A 24,327-nucleotide genomic window follows, 5' to 3' on the forward strand; every position below is an offset into this window, starting at 1 on the left:
ATGAGCACGTCTGAGAATGTTCCCTTTGCTGCGCAGGGACACGAGAGAGGCTTTGAAAACTGGCCATAAAACCCACATGGCCAAGGGCAAAAGCCAGTTCTGGGTGGGACGGATTAAACTGCAAGCTAGTAACCGGTCAGTAGAAAAAAACTGAGTATTTCTTCACTTTTTGATGGAAGATACACTGCTAGTAACTTTTGGCTACCTGGAGCAGCATTGTCTGTTGTCACTAACTGTTGACACCGTTGACACCGTATTTCTAACACATTCTCTCCTCTCCTACATTTTTCTTTCTAGTATGAAGAAATATATAATTACACATCTAATGCACAGCAGCTTCTGCCTTCTTTGTGAGTGCCCGCAAGGATGCAGTGACATAGTCCTGTTTCAAAGGCAAATTAAAAAATCATTACCAATTACTGTCAAATAAAACCCAGCTACGATGTCAGCTTCTCTAGAAAGCTTCGATGCAAAGGGGTCTTCCTTCTGGAGATAGTGAGGGAGGTATTCTTCCTGGGAGGAAGTGTTGTGATCTGACGCCATCCCATTCATGTCCGGTTCAGCTTCTGAAAAAGAAAAGAAACAGAGTTCGCAATGGGTCGCATCTGCCAGCAGAAAACGCAAAGATATTTTTGTTCATATGCAAGATGCATCCTCTTGTCTTCATTTCTGCTCTGCCACCTCCCAGGGCATTTCAGGATCCAATTCAAAATTGCATAAAGCATCCTGCCATGATTTATTTCATGACTTACTTTGTCCCAGAATGTCATTATTCATACAGCACTCATCACGGTAATCCGTCTGAGCAGTCTCTAGGAACCAGTGTGTCACGGCATTCAAGCCAGGGCCTCTGAAGCACCTTCCCTGAATACCTGAAGGAGTTTCATGTTTCCAGCTGGGTGTAAGAATGACCCAAGGCCGACAATACGGGAAAACCAACTGGGGCAATTGCTTGTGTCTGAATAGCTTCGTTGCTCGATGTGTTTAATGCATACTGAACTTGTTGTCTTTATCGATACACACTGTTCTCGTAATTCCAAGAAACCGGGAATTATCAGTAAGACAGTCCCAGCAATTTCTTCATATCCTGAGGGGCACTGTGTCTACAGACAGTAGCTCTGCAAATTTTATAGTTGAGTGAAAAGTTACTCCCATAAATTCTCCTTATAGTTATTTAGGTGGTGGGTTCTATATGTAAATAACTTTACACGGTTATGGTTATAACCAGTTAGTGGCTATTTCAGTTATGAAGAAGCAGCAGGGGTATTAAATAATAGAGCCATCTGGGCAAGCTTGTTGAATTTTCTTACCATTTCCTTTTGCGTGGAAATGGGCTATTGAGGTCAAATGTGCTAAGATCAATAAAGCAAATCCCGATATGGGAAAACTAGAATATGGCAGACATCCATGAAGCCTACCCCTCCAGGACAACTGAAGAAGTAAAGTGAGGAACTGTAGCAAAAGACAAAAACATTTCTGGAACGCCTGAAACCACCCAGACAACAGCTGTTTAGGACATTCAGTCATCCCAATTCTTCTTGCCAGTGCTTGGTGGGGCAGGAGTGGCATGCAAGCACATAGCACCTGACTCCCAGGGCTTCCACATTTCTTGCTGTGGGACTTGGGACAAGTTGTGAAACTCTAAATTTCACCCCTCAAAAGTCCAAAATTGCAGGCAGACTAAGCAAGGAGAGAAAATGTTTCATTATTTTACCCATTTGCTATCTCTTCCACACCTTGAAGACAGACAGTCTTCTCAATAACAGCACGGTATGACCAGAAACATAGTAGATGACACCTACCTACACCTAAAGGACCCACAACCCCCTCCCTGCTGCCCCTGTAGCTTTGAAAAAAAGACCTCATTTAAGGGAATCAGGTCATGGGGGCACATTGCCACTCTATACATGGGAGAAGCCAAAAGGTGTCTCAGTCATATAGCTCCAAGTAGTGCTAAGTCTTTACAGTTCAGCAGCTTCACTGTTGTTTTGGTTTGTTGTTTTTTTTTTACAATAAAGGCAAAAATAAGCAAGTGCTGATTAATTTAAAACAACAACAACAATAAAACCCAACAAAACTTAGGTGACTTCATGAACAGTTTTCTCCTTTCACAGCCATGGAGAACACACACTCCAAATTAATCGCTGCTCCAGATGGCAGAGCAACCTTTTAGGTTTGGATTAGGTACCATGGTACAGCAGCCTGGATACGGTCTAAAGAGACCTCCTTGTACAAAAGGGTGGACTAAGGCACGAATCTGGGCAACAAAATAATCAGACTGATCATCCTCTCCATCCAGTCATAGCCACAGGTCCTGATCCAGATTCCACCCGGCCTTTAAAAGGATCCTGGTGCTTTTCTGTCCCCCAGCTTGCATGCTCCCACAGCTCCCATATCACTGCAGTACTTGGACCATGTGGGTGGCTGAAGTGGTGCAAGTGGAAAAGCACAACTGGGACCTGTCAGCACAATTTGGATTTGATGTAAATAAGTATCAGAGCATTTAAGGGCATGTTCCTTTCCTGAGCCACACTAAAATCTCCCACTCAAGTCAATATTAGGTGGCTCAAGGGAACAACATTGTCCAACTTACAAGCACACACAAAACAAAGGTAGAATTAAAGAGGAAATTACAGCTGCTGTATACATGTCCTGGTTTGAGGTAAAACAGAAGCAACTTTCTGTTTGGTAATTTTACTTCTTAGCTAGGCCTCTTCTAACTCTCTGACGTTAACAGCATGTTGTGCTGAAAACGGTTTGTTCTCAGAGTGGTAAGACCAATGTCTACAGTTTGTGCCAAGGAATGGTATGCAGAGAGGCTCTTGCTTATTGTTATAACAACTGAGGTCAGACAATTTCGTTATTTGCTCCATTGGAGGGTCGGAAGCGGAAAAGCGTAGAGGGGTCCCACCTGCAGGGAGGAGCAGACAGGACAGGTGACCCAAAATTGACCAACAGGGGTATTCCATCCCATCTGCCCCATGCTCAGTATAAAAGCTGAGGGATCAAAGGGTCAGGTTCTTTTTTTCAATGGCCAGTGTCCGAGGAGGACCCTGTCTGTTCACCTGCCTTTGATCCCTATCCATGTGTTCCTGACTCCAGCTGTGGAATCCAGTTCCCACCCATTGCTGAGTCCAGTCTGGGACTTCCCCAGTGCCTGCTGGTGACGTCATCCTGGGAGCTTGATATGGTTTTGTACATACTGTATCAATTTTATTATTTTTCTATTATTATTATGAATATTTCATTAAAGTAGTTTAGTTTCTTCTAAACTCACAAATCTCTCTTTATCTCTCCTCCTCCTCTCTGTGTGTGAGAGGTGAGGGGGGAGCATCTGTCACCAGCCATTGTCCAATTTGGCCCAAACCATGACAATACATTAAGCCCAGACAGAAGCCCAGTCACTCAGATTTTTAACTGCTTTAGAAGGAAAGGGGCAGGTTTCCCAAACAAATGACAGCCATGGGGCAGGAAGAAGCCTTCTTTGATCAAACTGGACTGCTACAACATGGCAGATTTTGCTGCTTCACTCAATATAAATTGTTCACCTGCTTGCAAATCTTAAAGTTATGACAGACTAGTCCTATCTGGTTGCCGAAAAAGAAGAAAAATCCTTAAGTTTGCTTTAAGCAGAGAGAGCACATTATTTCTTGAAAATTTTAAACTAAAAGAAAAGGGAGATTATTATCTAACTTCCAAAAAGACACAAAAACTTTCCTCTTTACTTTAAATCATGTCTGGCAAATTAAGAATAAAAGAAGTTTCATATATAAAAAGATGAAAACCAACTTTGCTTGATTTACACAAAATATGTTCCTGTGAGATATAATACAGGATTTTAATAACAGATGATGACTTTAAAAGATTTTCATTATCCTGACTAGGCAAAAATTAATTGTGCTTATCAAATGCTTCTCTATTCAATAATCAAATCTCACTCCTAGAGTGAAAAAAACCAGAAAGGGTTGTAATGATCTAGTGGGAGATGTCCCTGCCCATGGCAGGCGGGTTGGAACTAGATGATCTTTAAGGTCCCTTCCAACCCCAACAATTCTATGATTCTAATTAACGAGGCAGAATAATTATTTCTTTCATAATTCGAAATCAAAAAAACACATAATTCTGATCAGCATCTAGTGCCTAAATGTTGAGTAAAAAGGTAAGGAGAGGGTTAACCGCTAAACTATTAGGTAAAGCCTAGGAAATTAGGGAATGTGCAATTCCCAGGAATTTAGCATTTGAACTGCTAACTCTGTTGGGTTTGCTTATATGTGGGCTTTTTAAGATATCACAGTGTTGAACGCTTGATAAAGGTCATAAAAGTTTTGATCCACAGGCCCTAAAAGTTAATGAGACAGGGGCAGGGACTATAAAATGTTATTAAAATATAAACTTCAGCAGTATAACTGATCCATACTTGTACCGATCTTATTTCCTTTCAAGTTCCTGTGAACTCCTAAAACATATTGGGAAGCTGCAGAGAGGTGAGCTGTACTAACCCAGACTTAAATTATGCCTTCTTCCATGTGGTCCAGCTAAATATTGGCATAGATTGGCAAAATTGAAGCCCCTAATCTAAATTAGTAAGAAAGGAATCATTGTGTTAGCCTGCCAAAAATGGATGCATTCTGTTTATGGAAAACAGCAAAACTGGTATGAAGTGGGGAAAGTATTTTTGTAACTTTGCAGGCAAATGAAGGAAATCTTAATACCAACCATTTTCCAAAAGAAAAAAAAAAACCTGAAAAAACTAAAAGCATGTTGTAGCTCGGAGACAAAAGAGCGGTACGTAGTATGTGCCATAGGAATCACAGAAACTGAGCTACAACCAGATGCTGCAAAGAGATTCCTCTGTGAAAGTTGCTGTGGCAGCAGTACTTTGATGTGCTTGAAAAGAGAGCACAAAGAATGAAATATTATATTCAAAGACATGGACCACATATAAGTGCTGCAATCCTTTGTAGAAGCAGATGAATTTACCAAGGGATAAATGGTGGAGTGAAACAGAAGGCGTCCACGGACCCAGTGCCACCTCATGGAGAGAATTAGTAGGGCTCATTTTGGAAGAATTAACACAGCTAAAGTGATAACATTATCAATTGTGTTAATTAAGAAAATAACTTTCTGCCCTCTCATGGTATGTTAAAAACAATAGAACTAGGAATAATCTTATCTGAGTCAGTAAAACACAAAAACTAAAAGGATACATTAGTGCCAGAGGGTATTATTATCTTTCTAAGAGAAAAAAAGGGAATGGTCTTTTTCTTTAATTTGTCCGATGACATCTATTTCACAGAGTCTCCATAGCAAAGTTGGTCAGCTCTCAGTGTCTGCTGGAGCCCAATTCATTCTGTCAATTGTCATTCTTATTCTAATCTTCCCCTGTGTGTTTCGCGGAGCCCATCTCGCAAGCATGGGCTGTGGAAAGCACAGGCAAAGGTCCTCAGCAGACATCGTCTCGTCCTCCTACTCCCACCCTGGCTGCTATGCTGATAACACGGACCACGGGTCCAGCACACCCGGTGGCAAACACTGCTTCACCCTTCAAATGCCTCCTTCCCTGTACTCATTTTTCTCCCATCTGATGATAAGTGTCAAAACGCACATCCTTAGCCAAGCGTTTCCCAGCAGTCCAACTAGCTGCTTTATTTAGGAATGTAAATAACAGTGACCAGAAAAAATTATCTCAAAACAACCACAGAGCACCACCCTTTTCTTTTTTTTTTTTTTTTTTTTTTGACCTCCTAATGTAGTAGAAGAGATTTCCTGAAGAAAGAAGGTCTTGATTTAAGCTGTTTAGGGAAAAAGCCTGAAGACTTAAGCTATGGACTGGGAATCTGTCTTTTCTCCTTAGTAGACTTGTTTAACCACCACGATGATGGTTATTTTAGGGTAGATTCTCTTGCACCTGTTGAAGAGGAATCATCATTTGAATTCACTAAGTTAAAAGTTTAAACTAACGTTTCCTACACTTCAGGTGCGCACAGTGCTTCATCACACCAGACTGCTGACTTTGTGCTAATCGCAACAGAAATCAGTAAAATTGCAATGTCTCATATTCCTCCTACAAGAGAGAATCAGAGAGCCTTTGGAACATCATCTTTTGGGATGTTGACACTAGGAAAATACTTTATGCCTACCTATCACAGAAGATCTGCCCAACTCACATAATGCAACATCACATCGCGACACTGGGATGGCATGGCTAGGAGAAAAGCTACACTCGGATTTATATGGCCCCCATCTCAGGCTAAACACCCTGCTGAGAGGTGAAACCTGAAGTTTTGATTAAAACCCTGGTTAGGTGCTCCTATTTCCTTTCAGTCTTAAAAGTAGGCAGTAAGACCTATTAATGAGTTTTGAAACAATGCAATAATTACAAAAAATGTGACAACAATAAATTCACAGGTGGTTGCATGAGCGTTCTCTGCTTTGACATTAGTAAGCAGTACAGACCTACAGGAGTGGATCTGTAGAGCAAAACGGTTGCTGCTGAGGTCCTGCTGAGGACTTTCATTTTTCCAAGCACCAGTGCTCAAAAAAACAAACCTAACCAAACAAAAAAAAAAAAAAAGGAAAATACATGAAAATAACAAAAAAGCGAATGATAAGGCTAATTGAATCCTTGATTCTGATTAATAAGCATAGATTAAAACCAGTAGGTCTCCAATGACCAAAGTGTGGGAGCAGAGAACACCACACCACAGCCTACCATCCAGCCCATCTATGGGCCATCTTTTCAGCCCATCCCATGCCGAAAGGCCCCCAGTGCCTGTGAAAAGAGATTTAAAACCCTAACAAAAGAAACCGATCTGCTGCTTCCTAATAGAAATGGACTCATGCTTATTCCTGTGCTGCAGACATTCATATTTAATTAATATAAACAATTCTGCTTCTAAATAATATATTCTTTAAAATGGAACTGTTCCACTATAGCCAACCTCAGGAGATCCAAAATCCTGACTCAGACACCATAAAAAGGCAATATCAAGCCTGAAAACTTCTAAGACTGGAAAAATAAAAAAGTGATTTGAGGCTTTTTGTTTGGTTTAATCAATGCCATTTTGCCAGCCCTATATCAGTTTTGCTCCCCGCTCTCTCCTCATCTCCTACTGGGGTGTTTCACCATGTCCTTTGTGGCTTGGCCAGGCTCTTCGTACCCTGAGGAAGGCAAGGACATGCCATCCTCACCTCTCCCAGGAAAGGAGCAGACCACAGAATAGCAGAAATCTTACCGGTCCCTTCCTCCTATAAGGAGGGCACCAAAGGAGGGGGAAGAAAAACCTCAGTTGTTTCTGCAGAGCACTGACCTCCTGATGTTTTTCCTAAGGTTTGGACACATCCAGGGAATTTTCACCTTCACGACATTTCGCAGCAGGTGAATGACAGCAACCAGAATGGACCTGACCGTTACCTGTCGTTTATCGGGCACTGATGTTTGGCTTCAGGGTTTTGTATGCCCCTCGGTGGCTGGCACACTGCAAACAGAGCACAAGACTTTCCATGTCTCGAGTGAACTCCGGCCTGTGAGCTTAAGGTCACATCTGCCGCTACAACACCATCTGGGGAAGACAGGAGCTTCATGGCAACTGCTACCTCAGCAACTGCAAACCACTGACACAATCTGTCCAGGCTGCAGTTTTGTCCATTTATATTTCATCACACACCATGACTTTCATAGAATCATAGAATCGCCTGGGTTGGAAAGGACCTTTCAAATCATCTAGTCCAACCATCAGCCTAACTCCGACAAAAACCATCACTAAACCATATCTCTAAGCACTATGTCTACCTATATTTTAAACACCTCCAGGGATGGCGACTGAACCACTTCCCTGGGCAGCCTGTTCCAATGCTTGATAACCCTTGCAGTGTAAAAATTTATCCTAATGTCCAATCTAAACCTCCCCTGGCATAACTTGATGCCATTTTCTCTTGTTCTAACTTTAGGTACTTGGGAGAAGAGACCGACCCCCACCTCTCCACACCCTCCTTTCAGTAGTTGAGACAGCGAGAAGGTCTTCCCTCAGCCTCCTTTTCTCCAGGATGAACAACCCAAGTTCCCTCAGCTGCTCCTCGTAAGACTTGTGCTCCAAATCTTCGACACTGTCCTTCTTTTTCATCCTAGTCCATCTGTCTTCCCATCTTCTGAAGGAGGTTCTTACAGTCCCCTATACTCCTGAGGGGGCAGAAAGGTCTGGAGGACCAAGCACAGACCAACCCTCTGAGTCCTGCAGAGTCTTGTCCCTTCTTCTACTCGATGGGCAATTTTCAGCAAACTGCTAAACCTCTTCCCCCAGAAGGAAAGGAGAGTGAATTTGTACCTACGGCAGACACAGGCCAATGTGTGCTGGTGTAATGGCTCTCAAGTCAGTGATATGAGCAAGAATAATGTGTTCCGCTGGTTTGGAAAATTATTATAAACCACAAGCTCTCCTAAGAGATGTAAAGGCATGCAATGCTTTTATGAAGTAGGAATGAACTTAATAGCTCCAGTAACAACAGACTATGATTTTGCAGGTGATGTCATACTCGGAGACTTGAAGCTTTTTTTCCCGAGAATAGCATGTTTGGAAGACAACTGATTTATTTAAAATAAGGAGATCAAAACTGAAATTTCAGATTCACCTCAGCAGCCTGTTATGTTTTCAATTTTTGATGTGAAAAATCACAAGCATTATGTTTTCAAAAAGTGCTGCATTTATACAATTATTCTTCAGTATCCAAAGGCCACATAACAACATCCACAAGCCTGAAGCCACCTGAATTCTATAATTTATTTGTGGGTTTGTTTTCCTTTAGCTCAACAAAACAACAAATAATGCTCTCTGTGGTGTAATGCCTGCTAATATCCCCAACAGCAGCCAGGTCGAGGCTTGTGTCCAGGAGCAGAATCTGAAGGGCATGCAGATCATGGAAAATCTCCTGCTTCTGAAAACAGCAGTGTATTTGAGCAAGGTGGGTAGACCAGCAGCCTTCACAACAGTCACCTCTGATTAGGAAGATAAATCTCTTAGCTATTCACTCTGGCTGCTCATAAAACCCTCTGCGTGTGGTTTCCAAGAAGCCAGAGCTACGATGCTCAATGACAATCCTGGAAGACTGGATGGTATTTCCGAGAGACCCAACCGAGTGGTGACCAGGGCTTTACATCCTGAAGAAGGCAGACACTGATCTTTACATATGACATATGATCTTTACAACCCTTATGACTCAAAAACAGGCTGGAGAGGGCATCAAGCAAACCCTCCTTACCCGATTTCAAAGCAGGATAAATTCTGCTTACGTTGTTAAAGGTGACTGTCCAGCCTACTCTTAACGATGGAAATTTCACAGCCTCTGTAGGTAATTTCTTTCCTGAGGTTAATTAGAATTCTAAAAGAGAGAAACTTGAGACCATTGACTTCTTAAACAACTCACATTTTTAGGTCAGAGAGACTCATTTTCCCCCAGTATCCTTAATATCTGATATAGGCAGATCCTTTTGGGGAGGAATAATATTAGGGGTTAATTTGGCTATTTTAGGAGTGTAATTAGTTTAGATTCAATAATTTGCTGAATTCACACTTGATAAAAGACTTGTTAATGCAAAACAGATTATGAGTGGGGTTGTACACAAGGAAGGACAATTCAAGTGCCCTGAAGAGGTAACACACATATGGAGAAGTGCACTTGTGCAGTGAGAAGTGTCATCACTTTGGCAAGAAATAGGCATCAATAGTGCTTTTTAGGGACTCCAAAAAAATTGAATGTATCCATGATATTATATCATAAAATATAAATGAATTGCAAGAGATGCAGATGCCGGAAGGAAAGAATAAAACATTAAGGAATTTGGAAGAAACTGAATTCAAACTTCATTTTTATCTGGAGGGTAGAGGGTGACTAAGAAACATTGAGAGAAACTTGATTTGGGAACAAAAATTAAAATGAAGAGCCATGTGAACGTCTGATAAACAACCATACAGATTCCTTTCTACTTAGGTTTTAGTTCATAAAATCAACCAAACTGCAAAGCATCGTACACACCAGCACCGCAACAATGCGCCACGCAGCACCGTGCGCCTGAGCCAGCGCCCGCAGCAGGGGACATTCCCAGTGCCCTCGCCGAGGGACGCGGGAAATCGGCACCCAAAATGCACTCACAGCTTGCCCAAGAAGAACACATCATACCGGGGACCCTGCCTGGATTAAAAAAAATTCATCTCCAGCTTGGAGCCCTCATTGCAAAGTTCTACTTCGAGAGACAATGTATTAGGGTGAAAGGATCCGTATTCCCACTGCAGCCCCAGGGAGCCCTCTGGCACACCAGAATTTCCTCACATCCATGTTTGAGTTCACCCTGCTTACAAATTTCAGGGCTCTTGGCTGGGGTAGACAGCACTATGTTTTCTTGCAATAGTTTTCCTGGGAATCCTGGCGGCGAGCAGATCTTCAGCGGTGCGAACCTGCTGCAGCGGAGCAACGCTGACTTACACGTGCCAAATGTCCGGCTCTACCCCCCTCCGAATCCTGCAGAGGGAATTAGCGTGATCTACAGACTTGAGCCAAAACAAAGCAAAAGAAAAGTGAGCAGACGTTTCTCAGGATCCGAAGAGGCTGCAAAGGTTTTATTGAGTAAGAGAAAAGAGTACTTATTGAACAAGTGCCATATTTCTATGGTGCCTGCAGCACGGCAGGGATAAAGCAGGTTTCATACTCCTGCTTTCCTGAGGCTGACTTGTTAAAAAAAGCATTTGCCACTCAAATATGGGAGCTACGTAATCAGCAGAGACTGTCTGGAAGAAAAGCAGAAGTAGTCACAGTCAAGCCATCATTCAGAGAGGACAAAAACGGGGCTCAGTAACCCAGAAAGTACAATTTTAACCAGGAAAACAGTACCCTAATAGTAGCACCACAGGAGAATAAGCAACAAGGAAAAGCTATGAACACAAGACCAGGTAAAGAAGAATAGAAAGGCAATGCCAACTCACAAGACACAGCACCTGCAGTTTTGGTTGTGGGTCCTGGAACACTTTTAGGTGGAGTTTTCCTACTGCGGAGGTAACCCTATTCCTGCGCTTCCGCATCGCTGTCCCTCTGTCCATTGAACAAGTGTCCTGGAGACACACAAGAGCCTGATCCTCTCCCCAGGAGAAACAAGTGGGTTCCTGGCAGACCAGTTTATGAAATCTCGTCCGTTCCTTTCTCATGTAAGGCCTGGAGTAAATACATGCATAACTATTTTCCAGCTCATAAACCTAATTGGAGCGGCTTAGTGATTTGCGTAGAGTCATACAGCGAGTCACAGGCTGGGAATGTAACTTGGAAATGCAGATTTGCCTTCTCTCACTCTCTCTGCTGGGTTTCTCTCCTATTACAGGCTGAGACTGATATTAAAACTGTCCTTTCGCTGCCTGTTCGGCATTGCGAACTCCGGTGAGCCCACAGAGAGGGTGCCTGCATCCCATCCGGCTCAGCAAAGAAACACCCTCCAACTGCCGGCAAACGCCAGGATTAGCTGATGCCCGCCTCTCCAATGCTAATTATTAGCTTCAGTGCTAATTTGCAATTAAATGCGGTTTAGAGTTCTGCCAAATGCAAAGCGCTGTTTTTTCTTTGTTGTAAAGTGCCATCAGGACACTGTGCTTACGGTTTTACACCTCCAGGCAATGGCCTCCTCTCTAGGAAAAAGCAGAGCTGTGAGGAAGGGACATGAACAGTTTCTGCAAATTCTCTCTTGTTGTAAGAGAACATTTTGGGACCTTCGTTTTAATCTCTTACTTTGAAATCCACCAATAATCAGCATCAAATCAAGCCCATCAATACTTTATGCTCCTGGTATTGCCCAAAGACACAAACCATCAGTTCTCTACCAAATTCATTCTGTAATAAACATAACGCCAGATCTGTATAGATCTCCAAAAAGACTAAAGGAAAACTACTGTCCAAAAAGGACAGTATTTATCAAAGCGCCATTATGCTGCCCAGGCAAGTTACATCATTAAATTATTCCTGGTTATATCACACACGCCCAGAGACCCTAATGCCATCAGAAGGAGTGGAGGAGAGAAAGAAATAAAGAACACCCTGCAACCACTACATATCAACAACTTTGAGAAAATTTTTCTGACTTCCTCAGGTACCTTTCAGAAGGCTACACCCTAAAATCTTTATTCCTATGATGAAACATGTAGTTCCACAAGAAGGACAAGAAAAGTAGAATGGCAATCAAGAGGATTCTCTGTGAAACTAAGTATCAGTGAAGTTAATATGAAGATGGACCTAAATTAAGAATACAGTGAAAATACATGGCGTAAGCAACTAGATGTGCACGTATCTGTGCAATTTTGCACCTGCATTTTGCACGTACGCACCCACACTTTCAGGATCTTACAAGAACAGGAGGAGAAACAGGACATACCTTATTCATGAACTCCGTATAGAGCATCCCCCCTAGAGCTCCACAGCTGCTTTTATTTCAATGTCCGGACCAGAGCGATCTGCAAAAGCATAAATCCACAGCGCTCCTGGCGTCTGAAGTTTTAGGATTCAAGAGGGAGAGGGGGAAATTCAAGCCTTTCCTCGGTAACAGGCAACCTCTCCCCTTCCCTCCGCTTCCCGACTCGGGCTCCCAGCCTCTGGATGCTGTGCTGTTCCTCCTCTCTCCCTCTTCCCAGCGGGGCTGCTGTCGATCATCAACTTTACCCCATGAAAATCACTCTCGGGAGCATCCTGCCCCTGCCTCCGTGCCGATCGGCTTCCCAAAGAATCAGTGACCCCTCGGAGGACACCCTGGGAGGGTACCACTGGCAGAGGAAGGGGCGTAAGCCGGAGCCGGCCAAATTCTGCCCAGCCACATGTCACATGCTGCCTGATCCCTCCTGCCAGCATGGCTGTAATCCTGTTTATTGCTCAAGCCACAAAACAGGGTGCTTTTAAACTTGAAGGTTTACATGCTTTTTTTCATCAAGTGATTCTTACTTTCTGTGAAGAAAGGAAAAAAAAAAAATCTGCAGTCCTAAAGGTGCTTTCACGGAGTTAATAATGGCATCTTTTAGCTTTGGATTTTATTCATGTTCACCAACATCACCAGTCACTTACAAAACTGGGCTGGGTAGTAAGAAGACATGCATGTAAATCACCATCACTACCCTGAATTCAAAAAATTTTTACGTTAACTGAAGACCTGACTTTCAATTCCCAGTGCTGTGAAATAAAATTTAAAGCCGGCAAAAGAAGTTTACAAATAGGAAATGGAAGAATCAGTCCCAGATTTTTCCTCACTGAGGCAGATTTCTGAGTCGGTACAGCTCTGCCCCACAGAACCACTGTGCCGGCGTCAGCTGCCTGCTCAAGAAGTACTTTGCTGGGTAACCCCACAAAATGAATCCAATCCTGGATACGGAAAGAATATTGCTGGGAACATTTTAGCTGCTCTGTAACCAGAGACTAACGCTGTCATCTTTCTGCCAGGGGGTAGGAATTAAGAGGCTGCAGAAGTCGCTGACAGGTTTTAATAAATAACAACTTCACATGACATTTTAATACCAAAGGTCAGTAGAGACTACGACACTTTTTTTTCCTTTGTTTTAAAAAAGATCATCGCCAATTTCATTGGTGTCTTTCTATGCTTGCCGAGAGGCGAAAGGATTGTATCTGACAAGTGAAAGAGAAAAAAGGATTGTATCCTACAATGGTAAAAGAAGATAAGAGGAAGCAAATGATTTCCAGAATGATGGAGATTCTTCTGAGCCAAGGCAGAGTCTTACAGTAAGGCTGGATATCACTCTCTGTCGGTTACATAAAAAATAAAAAACCAGCGTGTATTCTTTTCCTAATGAAGAGATTGGGAATAGCCCAGTTTTCGGTTACAGGCTGGCCCCAGTTAGTTCACCTAGGCTGCTGCCCTCCTTGGCGCACGGGCAGACCCTTCAGCCGTAAGCACAGCATACGGAGGGAGGAATCATGCAACTCACGAGAGAGCAACTTTCTAACTGACCCAAAATCCAGGCTACACCATCAAAAACCTTGCGTGGCAAGTGACTTCAGGACAGTTCACTACAGAATTAACAGGAAAACGGTGCTTTATGCTCAATTGACTTGAAGCGGCTTTGCAAAAAATGCTCATTGTTAACGCCATGTTTTATTTACAGGGTGAGGAATCAGGGCAGAGAAAGATGAAAAGCACACGGTTTTCCAAACGGAGAAAATTCACTCTAGGTAAGATTGTCAGTCTTCCAAACTGTCAGTGTGTGCCAAAACAGTTGTAGACATCAGGAAAGCTCTTGAGATGCGAAGATCCAGAAGCTCCAGCCCCTCCAAAATTGCTTCTGCCCTGCTTTCACGGGAAAGAGACCAAGGCAAGTGGCGGCTCTTGAAAACAGATGCTACATGGTGTCCCTCCTCACCTCCACTTTTTTCACATCAACATGGAGAACAGCAGTAAACAACAGCTTCTATTGAGGATTAAAGAGTGTGGTATAACATAAGAGGGTCAGGACTTGGAAAGGCCAAAGAAGAATGGATGAAGTGGAGGAAAAGGGAAAGATGAGTGTAATTTGTAGCATCATCAAGAGCCTTTGGCACTAGGAGACAACAGGACAATGGTTCTCTTCCAAAGCACTGGACTTTCAGGGCTCTCACCGATACTTCTGACCTATAACATAATTTTTTAAAGAAGATTTTGATATTTGCTATGGAGTCAAACACCAGTAGATGTAAAGTATAAATTGAAGTCCTTCTGGGGCATGTCACTTATTTTCAGCAAAGAGTTTGCTTTCCCTAGTTGCAGAAATCATGGAAAACAACTCATGAAAGGCAGCAGTGAAAGAAAATTGAGTTTATTCCTCAGTTTATTGCAGGTGGTGTTGGTGATGTCATGCTGTCATTGTTAGTAACAGACCACTAACCTCAAGTCCTCCTCTTAGCTCTCATCTTAACTAGTCTTGACTTGATTTGCTTGCTCTAGCAGCAAACTAGTCAGGTGACTAAGCCCTTAATAGTAAAAGGAAATGGTCAGATGGTTATTTTTTTAACTACAGTCCTTGTTCAGTAGCTTTAAAACTTGGACCGGTTCATATTTAGTAAGGTTTAGTCATGTCAAAAATGGCAAAAGCCCAGCACAGAACCACGTGTGAGTGAAAATCCTAGCATAGAGTAGGACCATAGATCACTGGGAAAGAAGCTCACTAACAAACAACAGTATAAAAATACCCCCAAGCAAACCACAAAACTGAAGAGTGCCAGAAAAAGAAACTATTGCCATCAACAGCAACGCTGGCAACTTGGGGCACTGACATCTTGCCGTGACAGCCCTTGGCCAGCACCCACAGGAGATCACGGGCAACCTCAAGGGTGGGAAAGTAGCTTGGAGAAGAGGGACAGCAAGAGAGCAGCGTAGCCAGGATATTGCTATTAATTACATTAGTAATGTCACACCTTTTATTTGAATTATTGATGCATGGGTGTCATTTTAATTGGACCAGTAGCAGCTTTTGCCTTGTTTTAACTGGGCTAGCAACCAATTCTTGTATGTGTGTACCAGATTAGGACTGCACCAGGTCAGGCTTAGGATGTGGTACCAATGCAAATGCTGTGAACTGTTTGATGAACTAGTTCAGGCACGTGGGGCTTAGTGAAGATGTGAGACTAAAAAGATTCAAGTTGTGGAACATATGTTCAGGAACCTAGGGGAAAAAAAGTCCCATAGCTTGGAAAATGAGGAATCAGACAGTTCCAGTGGCTGAAGAGAATCAAGAAGCTGCTGGTCTTCCCAAGCTTGGAAGAATTCAGGTGGTAAGCACCTTTCATGCCAAGAGTGTCAAAAATAGAGAAATGAAAGCCAACAGTGAACATGCTCGCAAGAACACAAAAAGGAATATTTAATTGGGGTGGTTTTTTAGGATAAAAAAATAGTAGAGGGGGGAAAAAACCCTTCATCCTACCAGTTCATTCAAAGATTTTTTTTTCTATTTCTAAAGCAGCCTTATAACAAATTATTTATTTAATACAAAAGCCAAAAAAAAAAAAAAGACGACAATGATCAGAATGACTGTACTTCAGTTACTGGTACACGACAGCACTGTAACATATCTTTTTGACAAACAACATGAAGCACAGGGAAGCCCCATGTTACCTGCATCATTTACACCACTGTGCAGTATTCTCGGTGCAGCAGGTAGAACATCCGTCCAAAGCAAACGTGGTCACGGGCTAACCGCAGGTTGTCTGAAATGTTCAGCATGTTCATTCACATGGTTATAAAAAAAAATTCACGGCTTGATGCTTAATGTCACACTGATCAGATGAGATAAAACTTAAGTAACCCTCTGCTCTGCTTATGCAGTTTCAGCCTGGCTACACATTCAAATGTCTTTCCCTTGAAAGAGGGAAATTTGAATGCAAGATCACAAGACACATCAGGATGTGTCCACTCAAATTACTCCTATGGCACTCGCACTCTCTCATTAAGAAATAGATGTCAGGGCTTATTAGAGGGAAAGGCTGTGTGAAACTCCAAGACATACACCACGACATGTGACAGAGCAAATTAATACAATGCCAGTGTGAAGCTTAAGGCGCAGAAGAGCTCAGTGGTGGTGGGTGCCAACCCCTCTTGTGGCCTCATCTTCTAGCTGCCAAAACATGTTAACGGAGTCATTGACTATCCTAAATCTACTAGCACCATTGGGATGATATTTTAAACATTAATGTTTGCACAGGATTTGCCAAGTGGAGCCATTGTGCGCATGCCCAGGCCTTTCCTGTTGGCATGTTATGAGTTGGTTACCTGTAAGTTCTGGAGAAGTAACAAGGCAACTGGAAGCATGAAAACTCCAGTGTGTTTTGTTCATCAAAACACAGCTTTCTCTCTCTACACATTGTCGGTAGCTGCTTGCAGTACCATTCCTTTTGGACAGATAACCTGAGTCGGGTAGGAAAGTAAAATATTTCCCTTTCCTTCTTCCCCCTCAAGAAAAAAACCTCATTCTTCTTAGCATGTAATCCTCAAGAGAAACACAATATTTTCCCCACCTGGAGTACTGTGTCCAGCTCTGGAACCCTCAGCACAAGAAGGACATGGACCTGTTGGAGCCTGTCCAGCAGAGGGCCATGAAGATGATCAGAGGGCTGGAGCCCCTCTGCTCTGAGGACAGGCTGAGAGAGTTGGGGTTGTTCAGCCTGGAGAAGAGAAGCCTCTGGGGAGACCTTATAGCAGCCTTCCAGTCCCTGAAGGGGACCTACAGGAAGGATGGGGAGGGGCTGTTTGCAAGGGCATGTAGTGATAGGACAAGGGACAGTGGTTTTAAACTAGAGCAGGGTGGGTTTAGATTAGACATTAGGATGAAGTTCTTTACACTGAGGGTGGTGAGACACTGGCCCAGGTTGCCCAGAGAGGGGGTGGAGGCCTCATCCCTGGAGACATTCAAGGCCAGGCTGGATGAGGCTCTGAGCAACCTGATCTAGTTGAAAATGTCCCTGCTGACTGCAGGTGGGTTGCACTAGATGACCTTTAAAGGTCCCTTCCAACCCAACACATTCGATGATTCTACTTGAAAAGAAATCCCTGTATGGATATATGAGTTTCTCATACCTTGTGCAAAGTGACTATCTATCTCCACCGCTCCACCAGTAACTGGACCTTCAGAGCCACATGTTCCACCATATCTAGCTATGGAGAATTCCTCAAGGCCCCTCTCTTCTGTATTCTGCCTGTCTTTGTCCTTATCCTGTTACAGATAACCCTCCTCAACCTTTTCTCTTGCTCTAAGCCCTTCCTGATTTCTTGACTCCTAATTTCTTTCTTCCTTGTACTTACACAACGTTTCTCAGATGTCTTGTCCAAAAATCCCTCAGCCACATTGAGATGCCATGGGATGGGATCCATCTGCATTAGGCTCATATCAGTTACTGCAGAGAAACAGATAGTTTGGGTCTCGCTATCGCCAGAGGCCATTTCACCTCGCTATAAAAAGCATAGCCGAGAGTAGTAAAGTGAATTTCTCTCTAAAAAAAACAGGTTTTCTAGGACTAGAGAACTAGGTCTAAAATTAGTCCTAATTCTAACTTGTCCTATACACACCCCTCCAAAACAACTTGTACCAACCTCTACTGCAAACGTAAGCAATATCTCTCCTTTAACATGCATGCATGTAGGAATATTTTTTTCTCTTACTAAGGCATAAGATCAATCAAGCCACTAATTCTGTCCCCTGGGTCTGCAGAACTTGCCAAAGACAAGCTTAAATTAGGCCACCTGCTGACAGTTCACTCAGGCCATCTGGGTATGTCTCACTTCAAAACAGTCCTGTCTCAGGCAATGACGACACCTTGGGATCTTCTGGTTTTGGCCTCTCAGTCTCCCAAGAGGAGGAACATGAAAGGTATAAAGCAAAGAGGCAGCCAAATAAAGCGCAACAGCCCATCATGTACAGGTGAGCAGGCTTCTAGATTTAATTCCATGAGCTATGAATATAATTATACATGCAGGCTAAGATTCATCTCACCTAACATTAGCTGACGTTATCAAAATTTTAATATCTATATGCCTTTTATCTTTAAGCATGAGAAATGAACAGAAAACAACATTTTCATCAATCATTCAAAAGAGGAAATAAAGAAAAACGGGAAAATGCAGTTTTCTTAAAAATTTTAAACTAAAATTTCTGAAGTTAAACACTTCCTAAATAATCATTTTTAATTTCTTTATCCTTGAAAAAAAAGGCAACAGAATAATCAAAACTGCAGAAATAAAAAAAAAGAAGGAAAAAAACCACAATAAAAGATATATATATTACAAAAAAAATCATTTAATCTGAAATGGAAACTATTCAAGAGAGACCCCTTAACAGTGTAAAAATGTTTAGAAGAGTGAATAAATTTGCTTCCTACCTATGTTAGAAAGGCCAAGATGGGGACGGGACTAACATTTCAACAAAAGAGGTTCACACTAGACATTGCAAAAAAAAAACCAAAAAGCTTGGACTGTCATCTAGCAGAAATGGTTCCTGAAAAGTTAGGGGAAGAGAGAAGGACTAAACAACTTCTCAGATTCCCCATTCCTCTTGTTTTGAGTCTATATAATGTAACTATACCATTTATGAAAACATCCACATGCCAAGTAAATATTGATGAAACCAGCACACAAAAAAACGATTTTACATATCAAAACGAGGTAACAGGTACTGAAATGCATTAGATAACGAAGTTTGAGTATGAAACAGTATTTGATTGATCTGTTTCTACTTGCATCATACATTTCTCTACTTCACACTGTCGGTTCAACAAAGAAATCACACACATTTGTTGATAGAGATTAACCTTGTGGGGTTGTACACTAATGACGTTAGACCCAAAGGCAATTCTCGCTGGGTTTGAAATAAGGAACTGCCTGTTTGAACCTCGACTGCTTTGATAGTTCACACTTCATTTGGACTCTCCACTTTGCAAAAAATTGTAATAAAATCTCCCCTTTAAATATTTCCTTTGATGGAAGGTTTTCTTCTGAATTTGAAACCAAGGACCCTCCAGCAATCTCAGCAATGATTTTGCCTTTTCATTGCTAGAAAGCGTAGCAACTTTTCGCTATATTTCATTTCCCTAGATATAAAAAAATGCAGTCCAAGCACCTAATGCTGCCTCCATCTAACCATTAAACACACTGGTGGCAGTCTGAGGAAGGGGGAAATCACAAGTCACTCCGGATCCATCATTTCCTCACACAGATTCTTGCTGTCTTCATTGCAAATGAAAAAAGGACACAGGACACTATTTTTTTAATTTTCTGGTATATTAGACAAGCTTCGGCTTCTCAATTTCTGTCTGTTTCTCTCCATTTAAAGGAGACGATAAAACTTAATAATGTTTAAAACTCTCCATATTTATTTTATTATTGAAACAGCTCAGGCAATACTGAGGTAACACTATTTAGTTAAGACAATTAACCCTAAGCTGAGGTACTGCTTTTTAGAATAGCATTAGAAGAACTAATATCTGATTGAGATGGTCAGAGTCTTTCTAAGGGTAATAATATAGCTTAATGGCTGATTGAGATAAGGATGCTTTGGCTTATGCAGGGTTATGGATCACTTTGGCATTTGCAGAAAAGAAACGGAATCTCTTCCATGGAGAGCTGAAACCAGGACTAAAGACCAAAACTGATTTTTCCCCATAGAGAATTTTTATATTTTGCTGCCATTGTGTTGCGGATGTATTGTCTCAGTAGGTTTTTTTGATCCATTTTAGAATAGCTCAGCTGATCCAACCCTGATCAGTTCACAATCATGTTAAACCCAAAAAGATTCTTCTTGTTTGCTCGTGCGCACACACACACGGTCACACTTCCCTGCTCCAAGGTCCTTCATGAATGTGTGACTTCGCATGGCTCATAACAGGGCATGGAGCTGCTAATTAATCAAGGGAGGTTTAGATTGGATATCAGGACAAATTTTTACACTGAAAGGGTTATTAAGCATTGGAACAGGCTGCCCAGGGAAGTGCTTGAGGCACCATCCCTGGAGGTGTTTAAAAGACGGGTAGACATAGTGCTTAGAGATATGGTTTAGTGATGGTTTTTGTCGGAGTTAGGCTGATGGTTGGACTAGATGATCTGAAAGGTCTCTCCCAACCTAGGTGATTCTATGATTCTAAAAAAAAATAAAAGGAGAAACAGACAATAACAAAACAGACAATTACTGTGCTCTGAAAGCTACACAGCCTGATCAATCCGCTACAAAATGACCAACAGCAACCACTTGGCCTCCTTTCCCAGGAGCAGTGCTCCACAGCAAAGAGAAGTTGATAGTCAGGTGTGTCTTGAACAAAGTTTTAAACACAAGGAACATGAATCTTACTTCCTACACACACAGAATAAAACAGGATTAAAAAAAAAAGGTCCTTATTCTCAGTTCCCAAGCTTTTTACCACCTTGCGTCACAAAAATCCTCTCCCTGCCTTCTCTCCAAAACACTCTGTGTCTCCCCTGCAAAGGGAATCTCCAAATTTCCAGTTTGGAGCAGCATCCTTCTGTGACAGCAAATCACTTTCCTGTGTTTCTTTAGCTGGAGATGTGTACTTGGGTTCGTACCTGCCATTACTTCAGCTACAAACTTCCCTGTATAAGTCTTGTTAAACTAATTAACTTACACCGGTGGTTTTAGTGAGTAGTTTTGATAAGATGTCACACAACGTATCAGAGAAATAAGTCTCCGCTTGTGCGGTTACCACCGCTCTAACACCATCCGTTAGAGACAATAACACTTTAACTTTGTGGTTCTAATTTCGGCTGTTGTTTGGTTAGTTTTTGAACACCCTGGCAGCCTGCTGGTTGGTCTGTGTTTGCCTACACGTATGACTACCTCCTGTTGAGTCAATAGCTAGAGAAGGATTGATAAGTTGAAGTTATTGATGGAGCCCCATATACTTTGAAGCAACGCTGTTGTGTCTTCACTCACAGGTCCAGGCTTTCCTCAAGTCCACGCTCCTGGGAGAAAGAGGAGAAAGGGACAGAGGGAATATTTTTTATCCACTCCAGTTGATTTATCCCCTATCACACAGCCCTACGAGCAGTTGTGTGACACAGAGCAAGAATAAGTATTCATCAAACTTACCATTGCTGCCAAAAAAAGGTACCCACAGCTGTATCCTGACACAAGGGTTCATGCAAAAGCAAAGTTTTGTGCAGCCACAGAGAAAGGGGACTATTTGTTATGAACTTCAACCCCAGGATCACACACAAGTCTTCACTGGAGTCATTGGTTTATTCACCACAGTGAAAGGATCTTGATTGTGTAACATGCATGATCTCCAACAACGTGCAGTGATCAAGGAACTGTAACCATCAGATCAGCCAGTTTGATGCAAACATGACCCAGCTGACGCCACCAGCTGAATTGTCCAATGGCAACTATATGCATAAATGATATTTTCAAGTCTTTCTTTTCTCTGGGTGTTCTTTGGGCACAGAAAAGAAGCAAAAACACAAACTGTGTCCTATAAAGTAGAATCTCTTGAAAACAACAGAAAGAGTGGATGCAAAGAGAGGAAAAGGATAAGAAAAGAAGAATGGGCAGAAACAGCAGTAGCAGGTGGGCAAAAAAAAGAAGGGTATTCAAAACAGGTATTCAGGTATTCAAAAAGGTAAAAAGCAAAAGAGAAAAGTCTTGAAGGACAATGGGTCAGAAGATTAAAAAGGCTCAAAGGAAAAAAAGAAAGTGGAAGAGTTTCTGAAAATAAGTTGTCATTCATTTAACCTACATCATCTATGGTTCGGCCAACCCCAACATCCCCTTTAATGTTTCAGGGTAGGGACATCCTCCCTTTTCACCTCCCCGTGTGATGATCCCCCTCAGCCCCCTGCTCAGCCTTGTTTACCACTTGCCTTTTTTTCCCCTCTTCCCACTCCCTTCCCAGGCACCGTTGCCTCCCTGTGCATGTCACACATTTTAGTCCTTGGACCACAGTCTCCGCATCATCCCAGTCCCACAAGTGTCAGGCTGGAGTCTATTTTCTATGCTCTATTTACTTCCAGAGAAAGAAAAACAAGTAGCCATGAGATGTTTTGGAAACTGCTGCTCCTGGTCTGGATTATGTTCATCGTGCCTTGCCAACATGGATTGTACCAGCTGTGTAAGAGCAGGCACGGCAGCAGGAAAGTCTCTGCATGCATCAGAGTGGTAAGCAGGCTCTACCATCAAACTAACACTTTTATACTACCAAAACCCCACCCTTAAATACCGTTACCTTCAATGCAACAGGAGGTGGCAGTCAGAAAAATGATAAGTTTCCCAAGTAACCCAGAAGGTGGTAAAATAACAGAAATAGCGTTTGGAGATGTGAAATATTAACTTGGGGAGCTTTTGTCATTGATTCATTTCTGGTGAATTAATTAAAAATTAAATAAAAAGAGTCACAGCACAAGACTTACTTGAGCAAATTAATGATTTTTTGTGGAAAAATAGTACAAGGGAAATGCTCCATTTTGTCCATTCGAACGTGTTTGTGGTAGATGCAGGTTTAACATCAAATCTTTCGTGGCCTTTTCACAAACTTCAAATACAGATGGACAAATCACACTTTATATTTTAAACAGGCATCCAAAACTTCAACCAGTTATTTTTTTATCAATATACCAGTACTAACCCATTTTGCATCACTTGAGACAAGACATAAACAAAACAAAACAACACAGAACAGGAAAACCTTCCCACCAGGGAGAAGACACCTTGAAAATACCTTGGGGATCGGGCACTTATACAGAAAATTGGACTTAACAATGACTAAAGTGAGGACCACAGGAGAAGAGAAAAGGGCAAATAACACTTGCAAACAGTTGAGAGCAAAAGCCAACAAAATTTGAGTCTGACATAACTCATCAAGCCTGGCCTTGAATGTCTCCAGGGATGGGGCCTCCACCACCTCTCTGGGCAACCTGGGCCAGTGTCTCACCACCCTCATTGTAAAGAACTTCTTCCTAATGTCTCATCTAAACGTACATTGCTCTAGTGTAAAACCATTGCCCCTCGTCCTATCGCCCCATCGTCCTATCATTAATTTCTGAGACCGAAAGGCAGCTGTCTGCATCACACAGGTTTGGAAGATGAGCACAAATCTTCTTTTAATGGGGCTACAGCATCAGCTTCTGTTTTCTTGTACACTGACAAATTTTGTGACTTTCTTGGGGGTTGTTAAACGTAAATCCAAAGCACCGTGTGTTTATACATAGGGATGGATGTTAGAGGTCTCTCCATGTATGCGGCCCAGCACAGACAGCAGGCTGGAAATACCTATCATCTCAAAAATAAACCCACCTCTTACTGTTTTACACCTTTGCAAAATGTGTGACATGCAATGGCCATAGTGGCTCACTGAGGTGATGCTTCTTCGATGACATCTCTGTTCTGGTGACTGTCTCCAGGGTGCCAGGACTGTCTGACTGCTTCTGCAGCTACAAAAGTGGTGTCAAATCTGTATAAAATGGGAGTCAGCCCTATAGACAAGCATGTTGTCCCAAACTCCTGACAGCATCTGCTGTGTCTAGGCATGCCACTGAAGGAGAGAAAAAGGCGAAGACAACATTGTCAGCTTTGCTAGATGGCTGTCCGAGAGCTGGTGATGGCCATCACCAGTAACAAGCACGAAACAGAGGTCCATCCTGGCAATGGCGTTTCTGCACCCATGTGTCAACCACAGCAAAACCACCTAGCAGAAAATAGCAACAAAGACTTTCAGAGGGTTTTCCTGCCGTTTCACCTATATTTTTGTTTACCACAAAAAGAGTGCTACTGTCCTAAACCAGCTGAAGAACATAAATTAATCATTTTCCCCTGCTAATGCATTCAGTAAGAC

General features: G+C 42.3%; 1 protein-coding gene across 1 annotated transcript in view; it reads right to left on the reverse strand.

Moving 5' to 3' along the window:
* The window catches only part of OPN5 (opsin 5), a 33,707-nt gene extending 21,174 nt beyond the window's left edge, over positions 1 to 12,533 (reverse strand). The window contains exons 1-2 of the mRNA XM_074578373.1: positions 12,404 to 12,533; positions 414 to 566 (exon numbers count right to left, since the gene is read on the reverse strand). Coding sequence (XP_074434474.1) covers positions 414 to 552 — 139 coding nt within the window. The 5' untranslated portion in view covers positions 553 to 566; positions 12,404 to 12,533. The remainder of the gene's footprint in view (positions 1 to 413; positions 567 to 12,403) is intronic.
* Between the last annotated feature and the right edge of the window lie 11,794 nt (positions 12,534 to 24,327).

The sequence above is a fragment of the Larus michahellis genome, chromosome 3, assembly GCF_964199755.1.
Source record: "Larus michahellis chromosome 3, bLarMic1.1, whole genome shotgun sequence".
In the NCBI taxonomy this organism is placed as follows: Eukaryota; Metazoa; Chordata; class Aves; order Charadriiformes; family Laridae; genus Larus; species Larus michahellis.